At 41.0% G+C, this 19,848-nt stretch overlaps 1 protein-coding gene across 1 annotated transcript; it reads right to left on the reverse strand.

Moving 5' to 3' along the window:
• Nucleotides 1-334: 334 nt before the first annotated feature.
• On the reverse strand, nt 335-9,588 carry MAP3K19 (mitogen-activated protein kinase kinase kinase 19). The gene is made up of 5 exons (XM_066621503.1): nt 9,507-9,588; nt 5,150-7,498; nt 3,991-4,128; nt 1,612-2,309; nt 335-401 (listed from the first exon to the last, which is right to left on the reverse strand). The coding sequence occupies exons 2-5, from the start codon at nt 7,460-7,462 to the stop codon at nt 335-337; spliced, it is 3,216 nt and encodes a 1,071-aa protein (XP_066477600.1). The 5' UTR covers nt 7,463-7,498; nt 9,507-9,588.
• Nucleotides 9,589-19,848: the final 10,260 nt, after the last annotated feature.

Genomic DNA, 19,848 nt, shown 5'->3' on the forward strand with positions numbered 1-19,848 from the left:
TTTGTGTGTGCAGGGAACTGTGTACATTCTCCTTTCCTGCAGCAGTACTTCCCACTGTGGTGAATGCTAGTCAAAGAGATGGATATTTTATGAGTGCCTTGGTGATGAATAACTGTGGTGGGAAGTCCAAAGACCTTCAGTAGATCTCATACCTGAATTTCAAATAAATAATTGTACTGTAGAAATTGAAATAGTTGAAATTCAGTCTTTTATGACTTTCTGCGTCTGCCTTACCATAAACTGAAAAGTTACACACTGGTAAGTTAATTTAATCTTTTCTATGAAAGTAGAAAATAATCTCTTGACTTCTCATTGATAGACAGGTTGCAAGAATTCATGCACTGTCCTTGATAAAGGGATGCTGCAGCAACTGAAGGGCAGTGGGTCGCTCACACTGGTCCCTGTATGGGGATGAATAAAGATAACAGGAAAACATTTAGAGGTGTTTTTGTGGCCAATGGTGAACATTTGTGAAGACTACATCATATGTTACCATTTTGTTCATGTGAAATTACTTCTATTTACAGAAGCATCTATATGCTCTTAATTTATTGAGTGCATTAAGTGCTTTGCCATTCATGAGTATGTAGATAATTCATATGGGTTTATGGGTAGGAAGAAAGCCACTCTCTCTACACTACACATAGGAAATTCTGTACTTTCCAAGACACTCAAGCTGCCTAAGATATATGCTGATCCCAGTCTGGTTTGCCAGATTGGACCGTACGGCTACTCTGAGATTTAGGAGGTAGGGCCTGGTGATGCCATATAGTTGCATGCTATTGATAAGCCCCCCCAAAAAATCGGGTGACCAGCAGATCTGATGGGACCAGCTTTGTGGTGGGACTAGGTGGAGTCCCAAAGCAACGGTTTGAGAGGAAATAATGATTTGACTTTTTAAAAGAAGAATTTCCCCAAAATTGTCCAGAATTTTTCAGAACTGAAATACCATTTAATGTAGTAATGTAGTCTTAAAACACAATTGTTACAGCTAGTCCCACTATTGCACACCACACTGCTCCCCTTCTTCTCATTCCAGGCCAATGAGAATAAATGAACTCATTTAGCCCACACTAATTTTGTATGGAAGGCAGGGCAGAGAAGACAGCAGAGGTAGCACTCAGAAACCCACATTTTGGACTGAAAACTGAAGACCCTGCAACTAACTGGAGAGCCTGAGAGAGTTTTCAAAAACCTGAGATGTGCAACTTTAACCCTTATTCCACTGAACATGTCCATATATTGGACCTTTAGAAAACGTGATGGTGGTCTTGTATCCCTGTTGTTTTTTTCAAAATAAACAGTTTGTTTTCCAGTCAAGATGTTTAGGGCCCATGAAAAGTCATTCTCAAAGAGAATTTTTCCTAGGAGACTAAAATTTACATGAAGACTCCAGCATTAAATTTCCAAATTCAGTGCCAAATTATTAGCAAACAAAGGCCCTTCTAAATAATATTTTGCCTGGTTTATAGTTGGGGGTCAATTTGTCATGGTTTAAAAAACTGTTTTTCAGAATCAGTTTGTAAATTCTTTGAACTAAATTAATTGAACCGAATATCTGAGGATCAAATATTAAAAACATTTCCCTGTTCACATAAAAAAACCACTTACCTGGTCAAGCACATATGGACAAAATCTGCTGCTTTTCTTGAACAATGATTGGGAAGTGGAGGCATAAGACCTCTATGAGCACCAATATAAAACATGGCTGCTATCTTATCCATGGAAGCCAGTGGTGGTTTTCCTGTGGCCATCTCAAATATAGTGCAGCCAATGCTCCAAATATCTGATTTTCTTCCATAGCCAGATTCATTTATCACTTCTGGTGCCATCCAATAAGGAGTGCCATGCACAGACTTGAGTGGTTCGCTGTGTGCGTCTGCCAGACTTATACATGCTAAACGTTTTGCACATCCAAAATCTATGAGCTTGATAACACCATTGGGCATGAGCATAACATTGTTGCCTTTAATGTCTCTGTGGATCACACATTTTTCGTGCAAGTAGGCAACTCCTTGTAGAATCTGTTTTGTGTATTTATGAAAGACAATTTCTGGCAATGGCCCAAACCGGTTAATAATACTACAAATTGAGCCACCAGGAACAAATTCCATAAAGATGCTCACAATGTTATCTACTAAACCGGTCCCTAGGTACCCCACGATGTTGACGTGTTTCAGAGTTTTTAAAATCTCAACTTCTTCTTGCAGTTTCTGATATTCCTTTTCAGTTCCAACTTGATTACAAGTATCTAATGCTACTTGTTTCACAGCTATCAATTCTCCTTGACTTGTGAGACCACAGTATACCTAGAAATCAAATAGAACTGTATAATTTGAACATGCAAATAAGAGATATATAAACAAAACATATTTAAAAGCTTTCTGATTGAGTAGATATACGGTACTAGATCTACTAGCTATAGTAGAACTCTAACTATATGCAGCTTAATTTGTTTGCCATATAAGTTTTATATGGTGGTGAAGTGGCATGTAAAGTCTATACTGTATTTAGATGTCAGTTCAGTGGTGTCTCTAAGTCATGGAGAGCTTCTGGTGCAGTGTGCCACTTTGCTCCACAGTGTGTGCCCATATTGGAAATGGTTATAATGAGGATATGCTGGAGTGGGGAAATCTAGGTCTCCCTGTGCTTGACAAATAGAGTAAGGGCACAATCCAAACTGTGCCTTGGGCCAGCACAAGTTCCTTGTGACCCAAGAGGGTCACAAATGTGGCATAAGGCACGCTTGCACCTTCTCGACAGTCGACTGGGCAGCATGGGCATGCAGAGGCTGAATCCAGCTTTTATGCTGACTTGAAAGGGGAGGCTTGTGTCAGTTGAGGTCGACAGATGCAAGGGTCTGGGCAGAAGAGATGCATCTGGGGCAGCGAGAGAGCGGGTGGAGGGCTGTCCTGGGTGGGTGAACAGGGAGTGGGAGACAGGGCTGGGACCCAGCAGATATGCTGGATCCTAGCCCCCATTCCCGAATGGCATGGACCGGCTGCAAGCTGCTCTCCTCTCCTCAGACTTATGCTACCTCCTGTGGTGGCGCAAGTCTGAGGGGACCCATTGGGGCTGCAGTGGCTTGCCTAGGGGTAAGGGGAAGAATTTCCCCTTACTTTCGCGGAGCCACTTTGAACCCCTATCTTGCACTGGATACAGTGCAGGCCACCTAGCCTGTCTGTTCCAGTGCAAGATAGGATTGTGCTGTAATAGTACTTTCAACTCCTGCAGACCTTCTCACAGTTCTTGTCTGCCACCTTTCACCCTCAGCAGTGCATGGTTCTCAGGAATGTAGGGCTGCATGTGGAAGACTGCTGATGAGCTCAGAACCTGTCCTCCACACCTGATGTTGGTTCCTGTTGATGAAAGGCAGTAAAGCAGGTGCAAGCATGACTTTAGCTGAGGTATGTATAAAAGCCAATACTGTTACTTTCAGGCACAGTGAACAAACTCTTTAATGAAGGAAAAATACAGATTTTAACATTAATATAGATTTTAACAAAAATATAGTTTTTAACATTAAGCATTTTCTCAAAAGTGATGATCAAAATCTGATGTTTAAATCAGGGCAGGGAATGTAAGGCCATATCTATCTTTTGCCCATAGGAGAGTAGCTGTTGGATGAAAGGAGAAGCACAGTGCTTGAGATGGGAACAACTTCGGTGAAGTTGATACATCTTTACTTTGCTAAGAAATATCATGCATATTGATACTATGGATGCAAATTCAGATAATAAGAGTGTGTTGGATTGTATTCTAATTAGTCAGGACTAACTACCCACTTTTATGTGTGTGTACTCAGTGTGTTCACTGCTCATTGCGTCTACTGCTATTTGTGTTCAATGGAGGTTGCTCCTAGGACAATGTGTATAGTATTGCAGCTTAAGTCTTATTGATTTTTAATTAGCAATGTCCTTTTAGTTATGACTAACTAAACTTAAGATATGATCCACTGTAAAGAATTTATGAACTCCCAATGTGACTTACCGTGCCATAGGCTCCTTTTCCAAGGATTTCACCTTTGGTCCACATGATAGGATCTGCATTAGTTAAAGTTTTTTCCAAAAATGTAGTTATATCTAAACTGTTTTCTTTACTGGATTCCATGAAGCCTGAACAGATGTTCTGTAAAAGGGGCAGAAGAATATACAAAAATATTGAGAAATTAGGAGTAGTGCAAAACTAAAACCCTTACCCCATTTCTGCCCGGCTCACAGGTGTATGCATTTGGTCCTGTATATGCAACGATGGGCAGAAATGACTTAATAGTAACCATCTTTTGTGTGTGTGTGTGGTGTGATATATAATATATATAATATACATGCAGGTTGGTTGGCCCTTGGTATCTGCAGGGGTTTCAAATCCTCCGCAGATATCAAAACCTGTGGATAATCAAATCTGCAGGTAGGAGCCATCAGAGGACCTCTGGATGTGACCGGAAATGCCTTCTGGTGGTGTTCTGAGTTGCACAGAGGTTGTGCATGGCCTCTGTTACCCTCAGAAGGCTTCCCAGAGGCTTCTAAGAGGCACTTCTGGTCAGACCGGCACATTTTTCTCAGACCGGAACTGCCTCTCAGAAGCCATGCACGACCTCCCCACGCCTCAGAACACTTCCCAGGCATGACCAGAAGTTACTTCTGGTCATGTCTGGGAAGTTCAGTGAGGCCCTCCAGATGCGGGTCAGATAAGGAGGATATCCTCCTGTGGATAAGGAGGTCCACCTATAATAGATAAGCTTGTTGCTATTTAACATATGATTCATATGGAATTTATTGACACATGAAGTGGTCATGGCCACTGACTTTAAACCAAAAAAAGATAAGACAAATTCCTGGAGCATGGGTCTGTCAAGTGCTACTAGCCAAAATAGCTAATCAGAACCTCCATGTACATACAGTGTATACCTTGGAATACCAGAATATGGTATTCCAAACATAGAAGAATTATACCCTCCATGTCCTGCTTGGAATGAGGATGGTGTGATCATGTGTGCTGCCAAAGGCTCCTTTAGAATTTATGTATAAGAAAGCAATTTACCTCCATCTCCAGATCAATGTGCTCCACACTCTGCATACGGGATCACCAAACCCTTTATATTACTATCAATAAGTAAAGAGCTGGTCAAATAGAATACACTGATGCTTACCGTATTATTTGTATCATTTACTGCACTGGCTGCTTTATTCATGGTGCTTTCATTTTGGGTTTTTGCATCTGCACGCTTTGAAGAACTGGTGTCTACACCATCAAGAGAGAGCAACTCAGCTGCTAAGGAACAAAATAAGTCCTCTGTTATTTCTTCACTGTTTGCACAGCTCAGGATATTTTGATAGGTCTTGGAAAAGGGGCTGAGACCATGGCAGGTCCACTTAGTTGGTGTATTTGCCAAGACCACATTTTCATGCTGGAGATTTAGTTGAGCAGGTGAGTTAATTCCAGACAATGAAGAGGATATTCCTTGATCATTCTGATAGCACACAATCCAATCTGCTTCCAAATTTACAAGACAATCAGTTGCTTCAGTTCCTCCTTGCATGGAGTTGTTACTGTTCCCTGGGCATTTGTGTTCACTTACGTTATTTAAGAAAGGAGCATATTCTGCATGATCTTTGACCTCTGGCCAAAGTAATTCCTTTGTGGCAAGGGCTTTATTAACAAAAGCATCACTCACCTCCAAAGTGTGTTCCAGTGAGACTTCTTCAATAATTGACAAGTTTGAATTAGGAATGACTTCATTTTGTTGAGCAGAGCATGTAAGCTCAGGGGAAATAAGATGTTGCTGAGCTGCAGCATCATGAAATAGTTCCGAGTTCCCTGCAATCTGTATTTGTCCATCTGCTCTAGTGATGACTGCACCTTCAATCAGCTGTGGACTACTGTCTTCTGATTCAGATACCCCTTTTGGCACTGCATCCTTCTGTTTCTGTTTAATGCCAAGGGAATTCTTGAATGATGTAGGGTACGTTTTCTTCTGGACATTTCTGTCTCGGCAGCTTTTCTTCTCACTGAGATGGCGAGATTTATGTTTCAAAGCATTGAGTCTCCCAGTGGGAGCAGAATGTACATTCCTGCAACAACTGTTCTCCTGTCCGTTAGGCTTACGGAGTTGGGAGTATGCCGGAGTGCCAAACATTTCATAAATGCCAGGGCCTTTGTCATGAGAATTTATTTCCTTAAACATGTCACTGTATTTCAGATCCATGAAGTCCACAGAGGACTGTGCTTGCCTAATGGAAAGGGAAGTGATGGCTTTTTCTAAGCTAACAGAAGTTTTGGGAATACAGGAAAGCACCTGCTTTGGGAATTTCTGACTGTTCTGATTATAGCTAGATTTTTCATGCTGTCTGTGCCTTTTCTGAAGCCTTGAGGAAATCCCAGCTTGTTCACAAAACTGCTCTAGAGAATGGGAAATGGGATTCTTGGTTTTATTAGCATGATGTTGGATGGAGCTCTTGCCCAAAATCATGAAGTCTTCAGGCATCTTAGTGCAGACGGTAACATTTGCAGAAGATTTGGTTCTGTTGTTCTTTCCTTTATATCTGTCATTGTCCTTGTGAGCAAGTGTATTGAAACTGTGGCTTAAATTAGATGCTGTTGCAGGACGGGTGCTTTTTCTCTGTGTAGAATGCCTGGAAGCTTGAATCGGATGTTGCCCATATTCAGATATTGTAATATGGATGACAGGAACCACTTCGGTAATGTTGCTTTCAGCAGGTTCAGGAACAGTGACATTTTCCATCCTTCTCAAGTCAACTGTGTTACAAATGCTGCTTCCTAGTTGTTCAAGATCCATTAAAATGTTAGGAACGGTGTTTGCAAAGGAATTAACTTCTAAAACCTTGTTTGGCAAGCTGTAACCTAAATCTGCATTTGCAAGATCACTATTAACATTGTTTACATTTGCATTGTGATCTGATTTCACTTTTGAGGATTCTCTTTCCTTTGGACAGAGTTTAGGGTCCGTCCTGGTTGTGGAATCTTTTCCACAATTCTTTTCTTTGAAACTCTTTGGATGCCTTGAAGTGTGACATTCACATGCTTCCCCTGTGTGCATTGTTTTGCACTGACTGCTATTGTAGGGATGATGAAAAACACAATCTTTGCTTACAATGCTCTGCTTCTCAGATACCAAAGCATGACATCTTTCACTGGGGGAGATGTCATATTTGATATCTGTTCCAGGTTTGCTGCCTTCAAAATGCATTTCTTGGTCTTTGATATATCTAAAGGTTATACAGTAGTTATCAAGGGTGAATGAGTGTGCATCTCTAGTTGCAGTGAAACTGTGGGACCCAGATATGGGAGTCTGATTCTCAGACTGCTTAGAGTCCCTTTGCCACAGATTAAATGACTGAGGCTCAATATACTTTGTAGAAACAAAATGAGAGTTTAGAATACTTGAAATATGACTATCTGCCTTCTTCTCGCCTTTGTCTTCTAGATGAGGAAGTTGTACCATTCTGATCAGATGACATGTCACAGGTGAAATGGTAAGCTGAAAGATCCAGAAAAACAAACAAGCAATGAATCTAAGGGCATCTGCTGGAGCACTTTCCAGCATTAACAATAATTAGCAAACCCGGTTCCCATAGAGTTCTGAATTATTGCCATATATGTATGGTTTTATTACTGGTCAAAACAAGAGACTTGTACTTTGCTACATTATAAAATGTACTGTTTCCTTCCCCCGTATAGACTTGTTCCGTGGGGAGAAAAGCAAGATATAAATTTAGTAAATAAAATAAACAAATACATGAAGTTCAACATAATAAAAATGTATTGAATTCCCCATGTAGCCCTGAACCAAGGAACCTCAATATGAATAACTTTCCTGTCTATCAGAACTTCACATTTAGTTCCTTTTTGTAATATTCAGGTAATAGCTGTACTTTCTTTAACAAAATTTTGCTATCATTAAGGAAATGAAACTACATAGTTTACACTAGTTAACAATAAATTGCTTGTTCAACATCCGATGGTCCTTTTTAAAAAAAACATCATAAATGTTATTAGGGGTGTGTGTGTGTGTGTGTGTGTTGGTGTTCTGTCAGGGCTGTAAATTTGCTTTATAAATTATTCTGTTTTTCCAGAAAACAACTGAATCACCATCTTGCATTGTGATTTGATCTGACTTTGCTATTCTGTGCTAGCCATCTGCCAGGTACTCACTAACCAACACACAAATGGCCATTCTATTTCTGTGTGAATAATAACTACTTTGCAGCTGAATTGGGTGGTTTAACTTACACTTTACACATAAAAATTTAAAAAAAGAGAAAGAAATGCTCACGCTCTCTATAATTCAGTTTTCTGTCTAACATATTTCAACATACAATTTTATTTAGAAATGGGGTTTATGGAGCCTTAACATCTGCTGCCACGTGGGTTGCATTTTACTGGACATTTGAAAAATATACGTTATTGCTTATTATAGAAATTCATGCCATTTAATCTGTGCCATTTTTTCCACTCTTTATGTAAAAGAGAATGAATGACTATCTAGAAGTCCAAAAATTGAATACCTTTTACATAAAAGGTATGCTATGCTTTAGTCTATTAAAAATAATTTATAGGATTTTTAATAGCTGTTTACACACACCATTTAATTCTTATGAAATATGGAATATAATTTTACAGGGGAAAAATTGTTAAGTTAATTAAGTTGTTCAGTTGTTAAAGTTAAAGTTAATTTTTAAATAGGTGTATTTTTTTAAAATAGGTTTCTTTAAATTTTATCTGCTCTTTTTTCCTTCATAGTAGAAGCAACTTTTAGGAAGTTTAATTAATTAGGAAGTTAAATTAATATTTGTAATTCTGCAGCTGTAATCTGGATGAAAAACCTACAGTGGCTAGAATGTACATAACTTTTTTACACTTTTCTAAACTGGAAATCTGCTCTGACACAACACTGATTGAAGAAGATTTAAGTCAGATTATTTATCTACAATAATAGGCAAATCTACTACCTCTCTACTGACATATGCTAGTTCTCTATTGTGTCAGTGTTAGGCAGTGGGTCTTGCTAGTTCTGCTGCCTAAACTAGTTTAACTAGAGTTCCGATGGAATGTGGACCTTGTATGCAAAGCATACATTACCTTTTCTGGGTCCAGTGTTTATTATTTAAAGAAATTTTGCCGCACTTTTCCCCAATAGGCACTCAAGGCTGCTGACAATCACAAGCATAATGAATAAATACCAAAAAAAAAAAAAAAGAATCAATAAAGCAACAACATTAAAAAAATTATAAAATACAACAATAAAATTCATCCAAATGAATAAGAAGATAACTTTTCCCAGTCATTTCTAAAGAGAAGACATTGGCCAGGCTTCAATCACCTCTAAATTATTTCTTCTGCTGAAAATGGTATCCACAATTTTATTAACAAGATTGTTGCAAATATCTTAAGAAAAAAGAATCTGGAACTTTCTTTTCAGCCAGATGTTTAAAATCTATGATTTAGAACAAGCACAAAATAATACACCAAAAAGTTGTTTGACTTACAAAAGTTGTTGAAGTCCTCTGTCTGTGTTTATGGCATCAAGGGTACCTGCGGAATCATCTGCTCTCTGTTAGGGCTGACAGATGTTTTCCCTACCTATAGTGATCAACCACACAAAGAGCTTTCTGATTACTATGGTTACACAGAGCTGTGTATCCTCCTCTCCTTTCTAAAGCAAAACTAGTAACTTATGATGCCTTGTAGTAATGATGTGACTATGTAAAAGGAGATTACAAACTACAGGTGATTACAGTGACTGTATATTTGCATATATTGTTTAAAATAATGTACCATGTTGGTGATAGCATACAGAAGTATTTATATTCTGTTGCTAACATGTCTGTAGAATGCGAGACAGTGTATGCACCTGTTAATGCAATAAGACAGCCAGTAAATAGTTAAATCTTAGAATCTTCTATTATGGGATGGAGCTAGATTCCACCCTTAGATTTTTCCTTCTTGTTTCTAGTTGTGTTCTTCCCTACAATTAAGAAACATGCTTGTTTAATTGCAATAAACAGTAAATAAAAGTTCTTTCTTCTGGAACACTGGGCCCTAAACAAAAGTGGCAGCAAAGAAATATAGCTATAGCATCCTATGAAAAAAATTGAGACGTTTGATTCAGAAAAAGAGAATTGGTTGGAAACAATATATTGTAAGGCTGGGCCATTATTTTCTAGCAAATGAATCGCAGATCAAGACAAACAGAATTTTTTTCTTAGTGTTTGTGGCAGTAAAACATACTCCCTTTTAAGAAGTTTTGTGGCAACCTCAGAAGCCAGGAGATAAAAGTTTAGCAGACCTGCAAACAATCTTAATAGAACATTATAGTCCAAAGTCTGATCCAGTGGGGTGGTTCTTATGTTCTTAAGTCAAACACTATTGTGGAACACTTTAAATTCCATAACAGGGTAAGAAGTGAAGGAGAGTCTATCTCAGAATGCAGTATGTAGCTCAGCTCAAAAAGCTAACTGAGCAGTGCTCATTGGATGATGTGTTGAGAGAGAGAGGTTTGTTTAGAGCAGGTGGCCAACCTTTCAGCTTTAGGGCTCCTGGACAGTGGCGTCACTAGGTCTTGTGTCAGCCAGTTCAGGAGGCCAGCACATCACTCCCATGATGGACCTCCTCCCATGCAATGAGTGGGGCAACACCTGGGCATTATCACCCCACCCCTGCATCATTAAAACTGTTCTTTTAAAATTACAGTATAACATGCACAGCCTAAATGTATTTACTTATGTATTTCTGTAAAAATGAACAAATTCACAAACAGTGCAACACTTGGTGAACAGTTCCAAAGGCATCACTAGGGTTTGGTCACCATTGTGTCACACAAACCCCCCCCCCCAGTGATGGACTTCCTCCCATACTAGACCATACAGAATAAATTCCAATATCATAAGTAGAGCCTTAATGCAGTGGCATTATTTATTTTAATATGGAACACCCAACAAATCAGTAACCAACAAAAAAACCGCACAGTGGTCACACATCTGAAGAAAGGTTCTAGTATGAGCTCTGATACATGGGAGCTGACTCATACTAGCAACTTACTGGTTCCCTGCTGTGTCATAATAACATCTTATTGGCTCTTGGAACAATAAGTCTCATTGGTCAGTTTTGAGTTAATCTGCTTCTTATTACAAAAGGCATAAAATAATTGTGTTTTCCTCTTCTGGTTTTTTGGCTATAACTTTTGATAGAATACAGATATTTAAACGGGTTTGCCTCATTGAATTCTGCATGCAAGTACACATTGAATTATAACATGATTGTATTATTTGAAAATATGACTTTAACAATTTTGGCCAGTAGTGGTGCCCCCCCCCCCCATTTGCATGTCGGGGAAGAACACCGGGCAAATCTCTCACAAAAACCCTCGACTTCCGACTGGCAGACTTCCCTCAAATGAGGAGGCTGGTTAGAAGGAGGTTGAAAGGGAAGGTAAAAAGAGGCCAATCTCTCCAGAGTGCATGGAGGCTGCCTAAAATAACAGTAATAGAGACCCAGCAGAGGTGTATACCACAAAGAAAGAAGGGATCCACTAAATCCAGGAGGTTGCCCGCATGGCTAACCAGCCAAGTTAGAGAGGCCGTAAAGGGCAAGGAAGCGTCCTTCTGTAAATGGAAGTCTTGCCCTAATGAGGAGAATAAAAAGGAACATAAACTGTGGCAAAAGAAATGTAAGAAGGTGATGTGGGACGCCAAGCAAGACTATGAGGAACGCATGGCCAGCAACATTAAGGGAAATAATAAAAGCTTCTTCAAATATGTTAGAAGCAGGAAACTCGCCAGAGAAGTGGTTGGCCCTCTGGATGGTGAGGGAGGGAAAGGGGAGATAAAAGGAGACTTAGAGATGGCAGAGAAATTAAATGAGTTCTTTGCATCTGTCTTCACAGCAGAAGACCTCGGGCAGATACTGCTGCCCGAACGGCCCCTCCTGACCGAGGAATTAAGTCAGATAGAGATGAAAAGAGAAGATGTTTCAGACCTCATTGATAAATTAAAGATCAATAAGTCACCGGGCCCTGATGGCATCCACCCAAGAGTTATTAAGGAATTGAAGAATGAAGTTGCTGATCTCTTGACTAAAATATGCAACTTGTCCCTCAAAACAGCCATGGTGCCAGAAGATTGGAGGATACGCCCAATGTCACGCCTATCTTTAAAAAGGGAAAGGGGGGACCCGGGAAACTATAGGCCGGTCAGCCTAACATCTATACTGGGTAAGATGGTAGAATGCCTCATCAAAGATAGGATCTCAAAACACATAGACGAACAGGCCTTGCTGAGGGAGAATCAGCATGGCTTCTGTAAGGGTAAGTCTTGCCTCACGAACCTTATAGAATTCTTTGAAAAGGTCAACAGGCATGTGGATGCGGGAGAACCCGTAGACATTATATATCTGGATTTCAGAAGGCATTCAACACGTTCCCTCACCAAAGGCTACTAAAAAATCTCCACAGTCAGGGAATTAGAGGATAGGTCCTCTCATGGATTGAGAACTGGTTAAAGATCAGGTAACAGAGAGTGGGTGTCAATGGGCAATTTTCACAATGGAGAGAAGTGAAAAGCGGTGTGCCCCAAGGATCTGTCCTGGGACCGGTGCTTTTCAACCTCTTCATAAATGACCTGGAGACAGGGTTGAGCAGTGAGGTGGCTAAGTTTGCAGACGACACCAAACTTTTCCGAGTGGTGAAGACCAGAAGTGATTGTGAGGAGCTCCAGAAGGATCTCTCCAGACTAGCAGAATGGGCAGCAAAATGGCAGATGCACTTCAATGTCAGTAAGTGTAAGGTCATGCACATTGGGGCAAAAAATCAAAACTTCACATATAGGCTGATGGGTTCTGAGCTGTCTGTGACAGATCAGGAGAGAGATCTTGGGGTGGTGGTGGACAGGTCAATGAAAGTGTCAACCCAATGTGTGGTGGCAGTAAAGAAGGCCAATTCTATGCTTGGGATCATTAGAAAAGGTATTGAGAACAAAATGGCTAATACTATAATTCCGTTGTACAAATCGATGGTAAGGCTGTACCTGGAATATTGTGTCCAGTTCTGGTTGCTGCATCTCAAAAAAGACATAGTGGAAATGGAAAAGGTGCAAAAGAGAGCGACTAAGGTGATTACGGGGCTGGGGCACCTTCCTTATGAGGAAAGGCTATGGCGTTTGGGCCTCTTCAGCCTAGAAAAGAGGCGCCTGAGGGGGGACATGATTGAGACATACAAAATTATGCAGGGGATGGACAGAGTGGATAGAGAGATGCTCTTTACACTCTCACATAACACCAGAACCAGGGAACATCCACTAAAATTGAGTGCTGGGAGAGTTAGAACAGACAAAAGAAAATATTTCTTTACTCAGTGTGTGGTTGGTCTGTGGAACTCCTTGCCGCAGTATGTGGTGACGGCGTCTGGCCTAGACGCCTTTAAAAGGGGATTGGACAAGTTTCTGGAGGAAAAATCCATTACGGGTTACAAGCCATGATGTGTATGTGCAACCTCCTGATTTCAGAAATGGGCTATGTCAGAATGCCAGGTGCTAGGGAGGGCACCAGGATGAGGTCTCTTGTTATCTGGTGTGCTCCCTGGGGCATTTGGTGGGCCGCTGTGAGATACAGGAAGCTAGACTAGATGGGCCTATGGCCTGATCCTGTGGGGCTGTTCTTATGTTCTTATGTCACCCAGTGCGGCCCACACCCCCTGCATCCCTGTAGTGATGACACTGTTCCTGGACCTTTAACAATTGTGTAAGAGAGGGAATTTCAGCAGGTGCAACTTGTCTTCTCACAGATGTCAAGCTGCACCTCCTGAAATTACTCCCCCCTATGCAATTGTTAAAGGTCCAGGAACCCTAAATTTGAATGGTTGGCCAGTCCTGGTTTAGAGTAAATGTGGAGAAAAGTCAAAGTAAGTTGTTGGCAGAAAGAAACCTGACCTGGCCAAAAACTATACAACTAGCAACAGCTATGGAAGCAGTAATAGGGAATTGGCGGGGGGGGGGGGCGGAATTAGACATTAAACAAAAAAAGTAGAGGGGGATATCAGTCAAAAGGACAAGGGCATGAGAATGATCCCCTCCAAGCCAGAGAAAAAGGGTGGTAGTAGAAAGCTTGCTACTTAGAGAAAGAGGAGGAGAAAGCAACAGAGGAGGTTGTCCACACTGTGTACTCTGTGGAAGTTATAGAGTTAAATAATCACCCTGCTTGAATGGATATAAGTAGTTATTCAGTGATGAATAAAGAGACTTCTCAGCAGAGGTCTTGAAGCCCCTGGTAAAGGCAACACTGAAACCACAGACTTGGACTGTACATATACCAGGGAAACCTTTCCTGTGACAGGGTTAGGGTGTGTTCCTGTAAAACAAAAAGGACAACAGAGGAAGCTGAATACACTAGTAATACAATGAAAAGGGCCAAAACTGTTTTGCAGAACTTTGTGGAAAGAATTGGGATGAAGTGTGTGGGTAGGAATGGAAGTAAATCCCAGCAGTACAGGAAGTCCTAGCTGCCCACCATGCAGTGTTTGAGAAGGGCTAAGTACAGTTTGAGTCTCTTTATTTGTGAGGGCTCTGTTCCCAGAACTCACTGGAAATCAAAAATCACATTGAAGCAAATCCATTTAAAAAACAATGTCCCTTTGCTAGGCAATTTAAAAACAGCCTTGCTCATCTTTGTGATGTAAGACACAGTCATTAGGCAGACAATTCATCAATCAGTCTCTCTCCAAATGCTTAGAAAGGCTTCACTCAGAGCCAGGGACCCTTCCCTTCACCCAGAGCAAAGTTATTATCTTTCTTTCATGTGTTCAGGGGGAAGAGAGTGGTCCTTTGCTTTGGAGTGAAGCTGTCCTAAGTGCCTGGAGAGAGAATTGATAAATTGTCAGCTGGCTGCCCTCTATTGTGTTAATGAGGCTATTGTTAAATGACTTTTTTCCTTTAATTTAAAGGGCCCTTTTCATAGCTTTGAGAGAAAACCTGCTGGTGAAAAATCCGTGGATAATTAGGTTATGCCTGTACTCTGAAGAGGATTAAAGTCAAACTTTCCATCAAAAGGGCAGCCAGCCAAAGTACTTCAAGGCCAGGCAAGTCCCATATGCCCCCAGTGAGAAGACTGAAACTGAACTAGACAGACTTGTGAAAGAAGGCATAACCTTCCCTGTGGAGTTTTCAGAATGGGCATCTGCAAGTGTGCTTGTGGCGAAGCCAGGTCAGAACATCTGCTTGTGTGGAGATTACAGTTATAATAAATTAAGTCTCCAATTCAGACTGCTACCTCATTCAACGTACAGAATACCTGCTGGAAATGCTCAAAAAGTGGACAATATTTTGGCAAATTGGCCTACTGTTAGATGGAACCGGAGGAGGACTGTAAAAATTTTACCAAAATAAATGCCCATAACATTTGTATCAATACAATAGATTGCCTTGTGGTGTTTCTTTGGCACCTGGGATGTTCCAGAGAGCCATGAAAAATCTATTCCTGGTGTGGTGGTGAGAACTGATTATTCTCATCACTGGCAAAAGTTATCAGAAAAGCTTATTGTCATTGGAGAAGGTACTTTAAAGAGTAAAGGGGAAAGGACTATGCTTAAAATAGAATTTTTTTTTTCACAAGGCCAGAAGTACATAACTTGTGTCATAAAATTGACAAGGCAGAATCCATCCTATGACAAAATGACAGCAACTGAAAAGCACCTGTTTGTGTCCTGAAAAAGCACCTTCAAAGAATGGATGAAAAAAAATGATGGCGCAGAGTTTGGAGATAAAGCTAGCCTGGTTCCTTCTGAAGTATAGAATCACATCCTGAACCAACTATAGGGGTGCTTCCTGCCCAATTATGGATGGGGAAAAAAGATAAATTATCATCATGTTGATTTAATATATCCTAATAACAGTAGTACCAGTCAACCTATTTGGTTTCCAATCAGGATCAAAGAACAAACTGGGCCTTTGTCTTTTAAAATCGGTTTAGATAATGGATCAGGTGGCATCAAGATTACATCCTCATATCAACTGATGTGCTGATGCTAGAACCACTAACTTGAGAAGAATGATTGCTTAAATCCACAGAGACCAGGTAGCGTTTAGGCTACATCAAAAAAAAAGCAGTGATTTGCAGACGCCTCCCAGTCTAGCTAGCTAGGAGGTAGGAGATTGCAATGTAGCCCATTTCTGGAGGAGATACCTGTTTCTGGTACAGGTAGGGACTGGCAATGATGAGACATCTGAAACTAAGCCTTTTAATATGTAAGTAATGATATTTCAGCAGACCCTGTGATCCAATGTACTTTAACTTCCATCATAGATTGATCATTGATCAACCACATATTGGCAGCCTTGAAATTCTTCTAAATTTGCAGGTACAGGTGGAATCTTGGTATACACTGATTTGGTATCCACTGTTTTGACTCACCACTGTGTGAGAAGTACCTTCTCACTGTTAAATAATTATAATTATAATTTCATTCCATTAGATTTCATTGTTCTCCCCATCTAGTGACTGAATGCATTATAGTGTTTATACTAATGCAGGACATGATAAAATAAAAGCTAAAAACACTAATGTACTTCCATCCTCACCACCATCCCCAGGATAGTGGAATGTACAAAACTACATAAATAGAACTATAAAGCTGCACTTTTCTCTTAGTTCTTTGGAAAGCCCTAGAGGGGCAGCGTTAATACTGAACTTGTGCTTGCAAATATTTTTGTGTATTTATTTACCTACTAGCTCATTTATTTATTTGTATCATGGTTATGTTAACACCACACATTTGTCAAATGGGTCATATCAGTGGAGTTTCATATATGGGGAACAGAAAATATAATCCAAAATATATGAAGCACTGCTCAAATTGCATCTTACCTGGATTTTGCTTCTTTTAACACTGTCAAGCCAAGCAGTAAAGAAGCCCCATGTTAGGTCACAGTTGCTCAGATTTATAGGATAGAAGCAGAATTGCTCTGAATTTGATTGTGAAGTTCATTGGATTCTTACAGTTGAAGACTTCTTTTCCCTAACATAAACCTTTCCAGCGCCTAGAGCTGTATTCAGACTGTTTAGTTTACAGGCTGTTACCAAGGCAACACTCTACTGGGCATTTTGTATTGTGAATTACCAATCAAGCAGACTTAGCTGGGAAAACAAAGAAGAAACGCATGTCTCAGACTGCTCTGCTCTGCCCATGCCAACACCTGGAAGACTGAAGCCAAACATCAAAGACCTGTAACTCCCCCAAATTTAATGAAGAGAAAATATTTTTGGAGTTGTTTTTTTTTTGAAAGACGCATTCATTATCTGTAAAGCAATGTAAATAATTTGCATAAAATAAATGTATCTCTGTATGCAACGTAAAATGTATTTGTCTACATAGAAAAAATATGCACCATATCCTTTCACTTTACACATCAGCGTGATACACAGGCTTGCATTCCTGCAAAAGTAAAACATATCACTGTGATGCAGGTAGTATTTACTTATATTGAAAGCCTTTCATTTGCCGGTGACACATTGCTGATGCTTTGATACATACTAAAATAAAATTTATTTACTTTACATAAAAGCAAAAGGGAAGATATAAAAGTCAAATACAGTAATGCCATTGGAACATTAGTATTTTAAATATTCATTACTTTTAAAAAAGCAAAGTACAGAATTGAATTTATTGAATCTACCTAGTAGAGCTGAATTCTCCTATCTTTCTGACAGTTGAATCTCCTTATAACCAGGGGTGGATCCAGTGTCTGTATTGGGGGGGGGGGCCATGAGCACTACCTTCAGAGCCCAAGTCAACCAGGTGGGTAGACCTGGGCTCCCATCTGGACTTGGAGGCCAGGCCTACCAGAAGGGTAGACCTAGGCTCCTGATTGAGCTTATAGCTTATCGCTCTGTTGCTATTTGCTGGTTGGGTAGACTGAGGCTCCCAACAGGACATGGAATCCAGGTCTGCCTGCTGGGTAGACCAGGCTCCCGCTTGAGCTTATCACCTCTGTGGCCGTTTGCTGGGTGGGTAGACCCGGGCTTCCATTCCAATCAAACTCCTGGTGCCCACCCAGCGGGTGTTCTGATTTTTTGGGTGTTCTGACACCCAATTTTGTTCTCCATCCCAGTGGGTGTCCTTCCCTGCTGGCAGAATAGTTGGTGGGGGTATGCACCCATGGCCTCCCCCGATCCGCCCCTGCTTAGAACCGTTTTCACACTTAAGTTCTTGGTTCTCTTTAGCTCAAATGCTTTCTATGCTTTCTCCCACCAGAAAAAGGGTTTCCCCAGTCCCCAAGCAGCAGCTATATTTAAAAATGTATCTGAAAAGCAAAAACCCACCATGATTTCTCCAAACAGAAACATTTCTCCCTGCCCCCCATCCACAGCAATACCTTTGTAGTAATTAGCATGTTCCACAGTAGAAGAAATAGCACCTCCCCCAGCCAGTACAAGTACAAATCTCTCCTGACCTTCTTTGTAGCTGCTCTCCATCAGTCCCGCTCTTCATATGCTCTGGATGGGCAGGGCGACCAGAGGTTGTAACTTCCACCGAGCCTCCCAGGACCCTGTTTTACTCACTCTACACCAGTGATTTTCAACCTTTTTCATCTCATGGCACACTGGCAAGGCACTAAAATTGTCAAGGCACACCATCAGTCTTTTGACAATTGACAAGGTACACTGTGCTGCCAATGGGGACTCACGTCTCTAAAAGTCCTACTAATAAATGACCCTCTCCCAAATCCCCACAGCACACCTGGCATACCAGTGTGCCATGGCACAGTGGTTGAAAATGGCTGCTCTACACACATACACACTCTCTCTCTTTCGCTCTCTCCCCCCCCCATTCTGCCAAAAGCACCAAGCCCTCTTCCCTCCAGAGCATGAAAAAATGTTGCAAAAAAGGCTTAACATCACCCCCAACTGAAGCCAGACTAGACAAAAAGAGGACAGGTTTGGAAAAAATGCTAGGGGGGGCAACGCCTCCCCTGCCCCCCCCAGCTATGCTCCTGCATTGCAGGGTGATGCCTGGCTGCATTTTACATTTACAAAAGCACATGGGGTGGCCTCTGTCTACAGATATTCTGCTGACTGAATATCAGAAACATTTTTTTAAAAAATGTGTCTGACAGCACCTTAAAGACTAATTAATTTTGGCATAATCAGCTTTTGCAGACTAAAGTCCACTTCCTGAGATGCATAAAGTGTAATCTTAAAGGAGATGATATTGAGGTCTGTATGTATAATATAAAAGCCTTTATGTAAACACAGAGGGCCCAAAGGCCAAGGAATACAAGGGACCTAGGGTAGTGTTTCACAACCAGTGATACAGGTACCACCAGTGGTACTTGAGTTGGTGTCTGGTGGTACTTGCAGGACCCCAGCCACCTGGCAGAGAGACCAGGAACATGATGCAACAATCAGTGGTGGAAGCCTTAGCTCAGTGGGAAGAGCTCCAATGCATGCTTTTCTGTGCTCAAAAAAGTCCTCCTGTCCACCTTGAGCCTCTTACTGGTGTTAGTCACATCACATTTGGCCTCCCAACACAGAAGTAACTGGTGCTGATGTCATCACCAGTTACTTCCGGTGGTACTTGCAGTAGGTGAACCATGTGAAGTGGTACGGTGGAGGACAAACCTTGAGAAAACACTGACCTAGGCACAATCCTATGCAGGTCTACTCAGAACTTAAGTCCTATTGTGTTCAGTGGGGTTTACTCCCAGGAGAGTGTGGATAGGATTGCAGCTGCAGGGCCCAATCCTATCCATCTTTCCAGTACTGATGCAGCTGCAATGCAGCTCCAAGGTAAGGGAACAAATATTCCCTCACCTTAAGGAGACCTCCATGTCTGCTGCTCCACTG

The sequence above is a fragment of the Tiliqua scincoides genome, chromosome 1 (assembly GCF_035046505.1).
Source record: "Tiliqua scincoides isolate rTilSci1 chromosome 1, rTilSci1.hap2, whole genome shotgun sequence".
Taxonomy (NCBI): Eukaryota; Metazoa; Chordata; class Lepidosauria; order Squamata; family Scincidae; genus Tiliqua; species Tiliqua scincoides.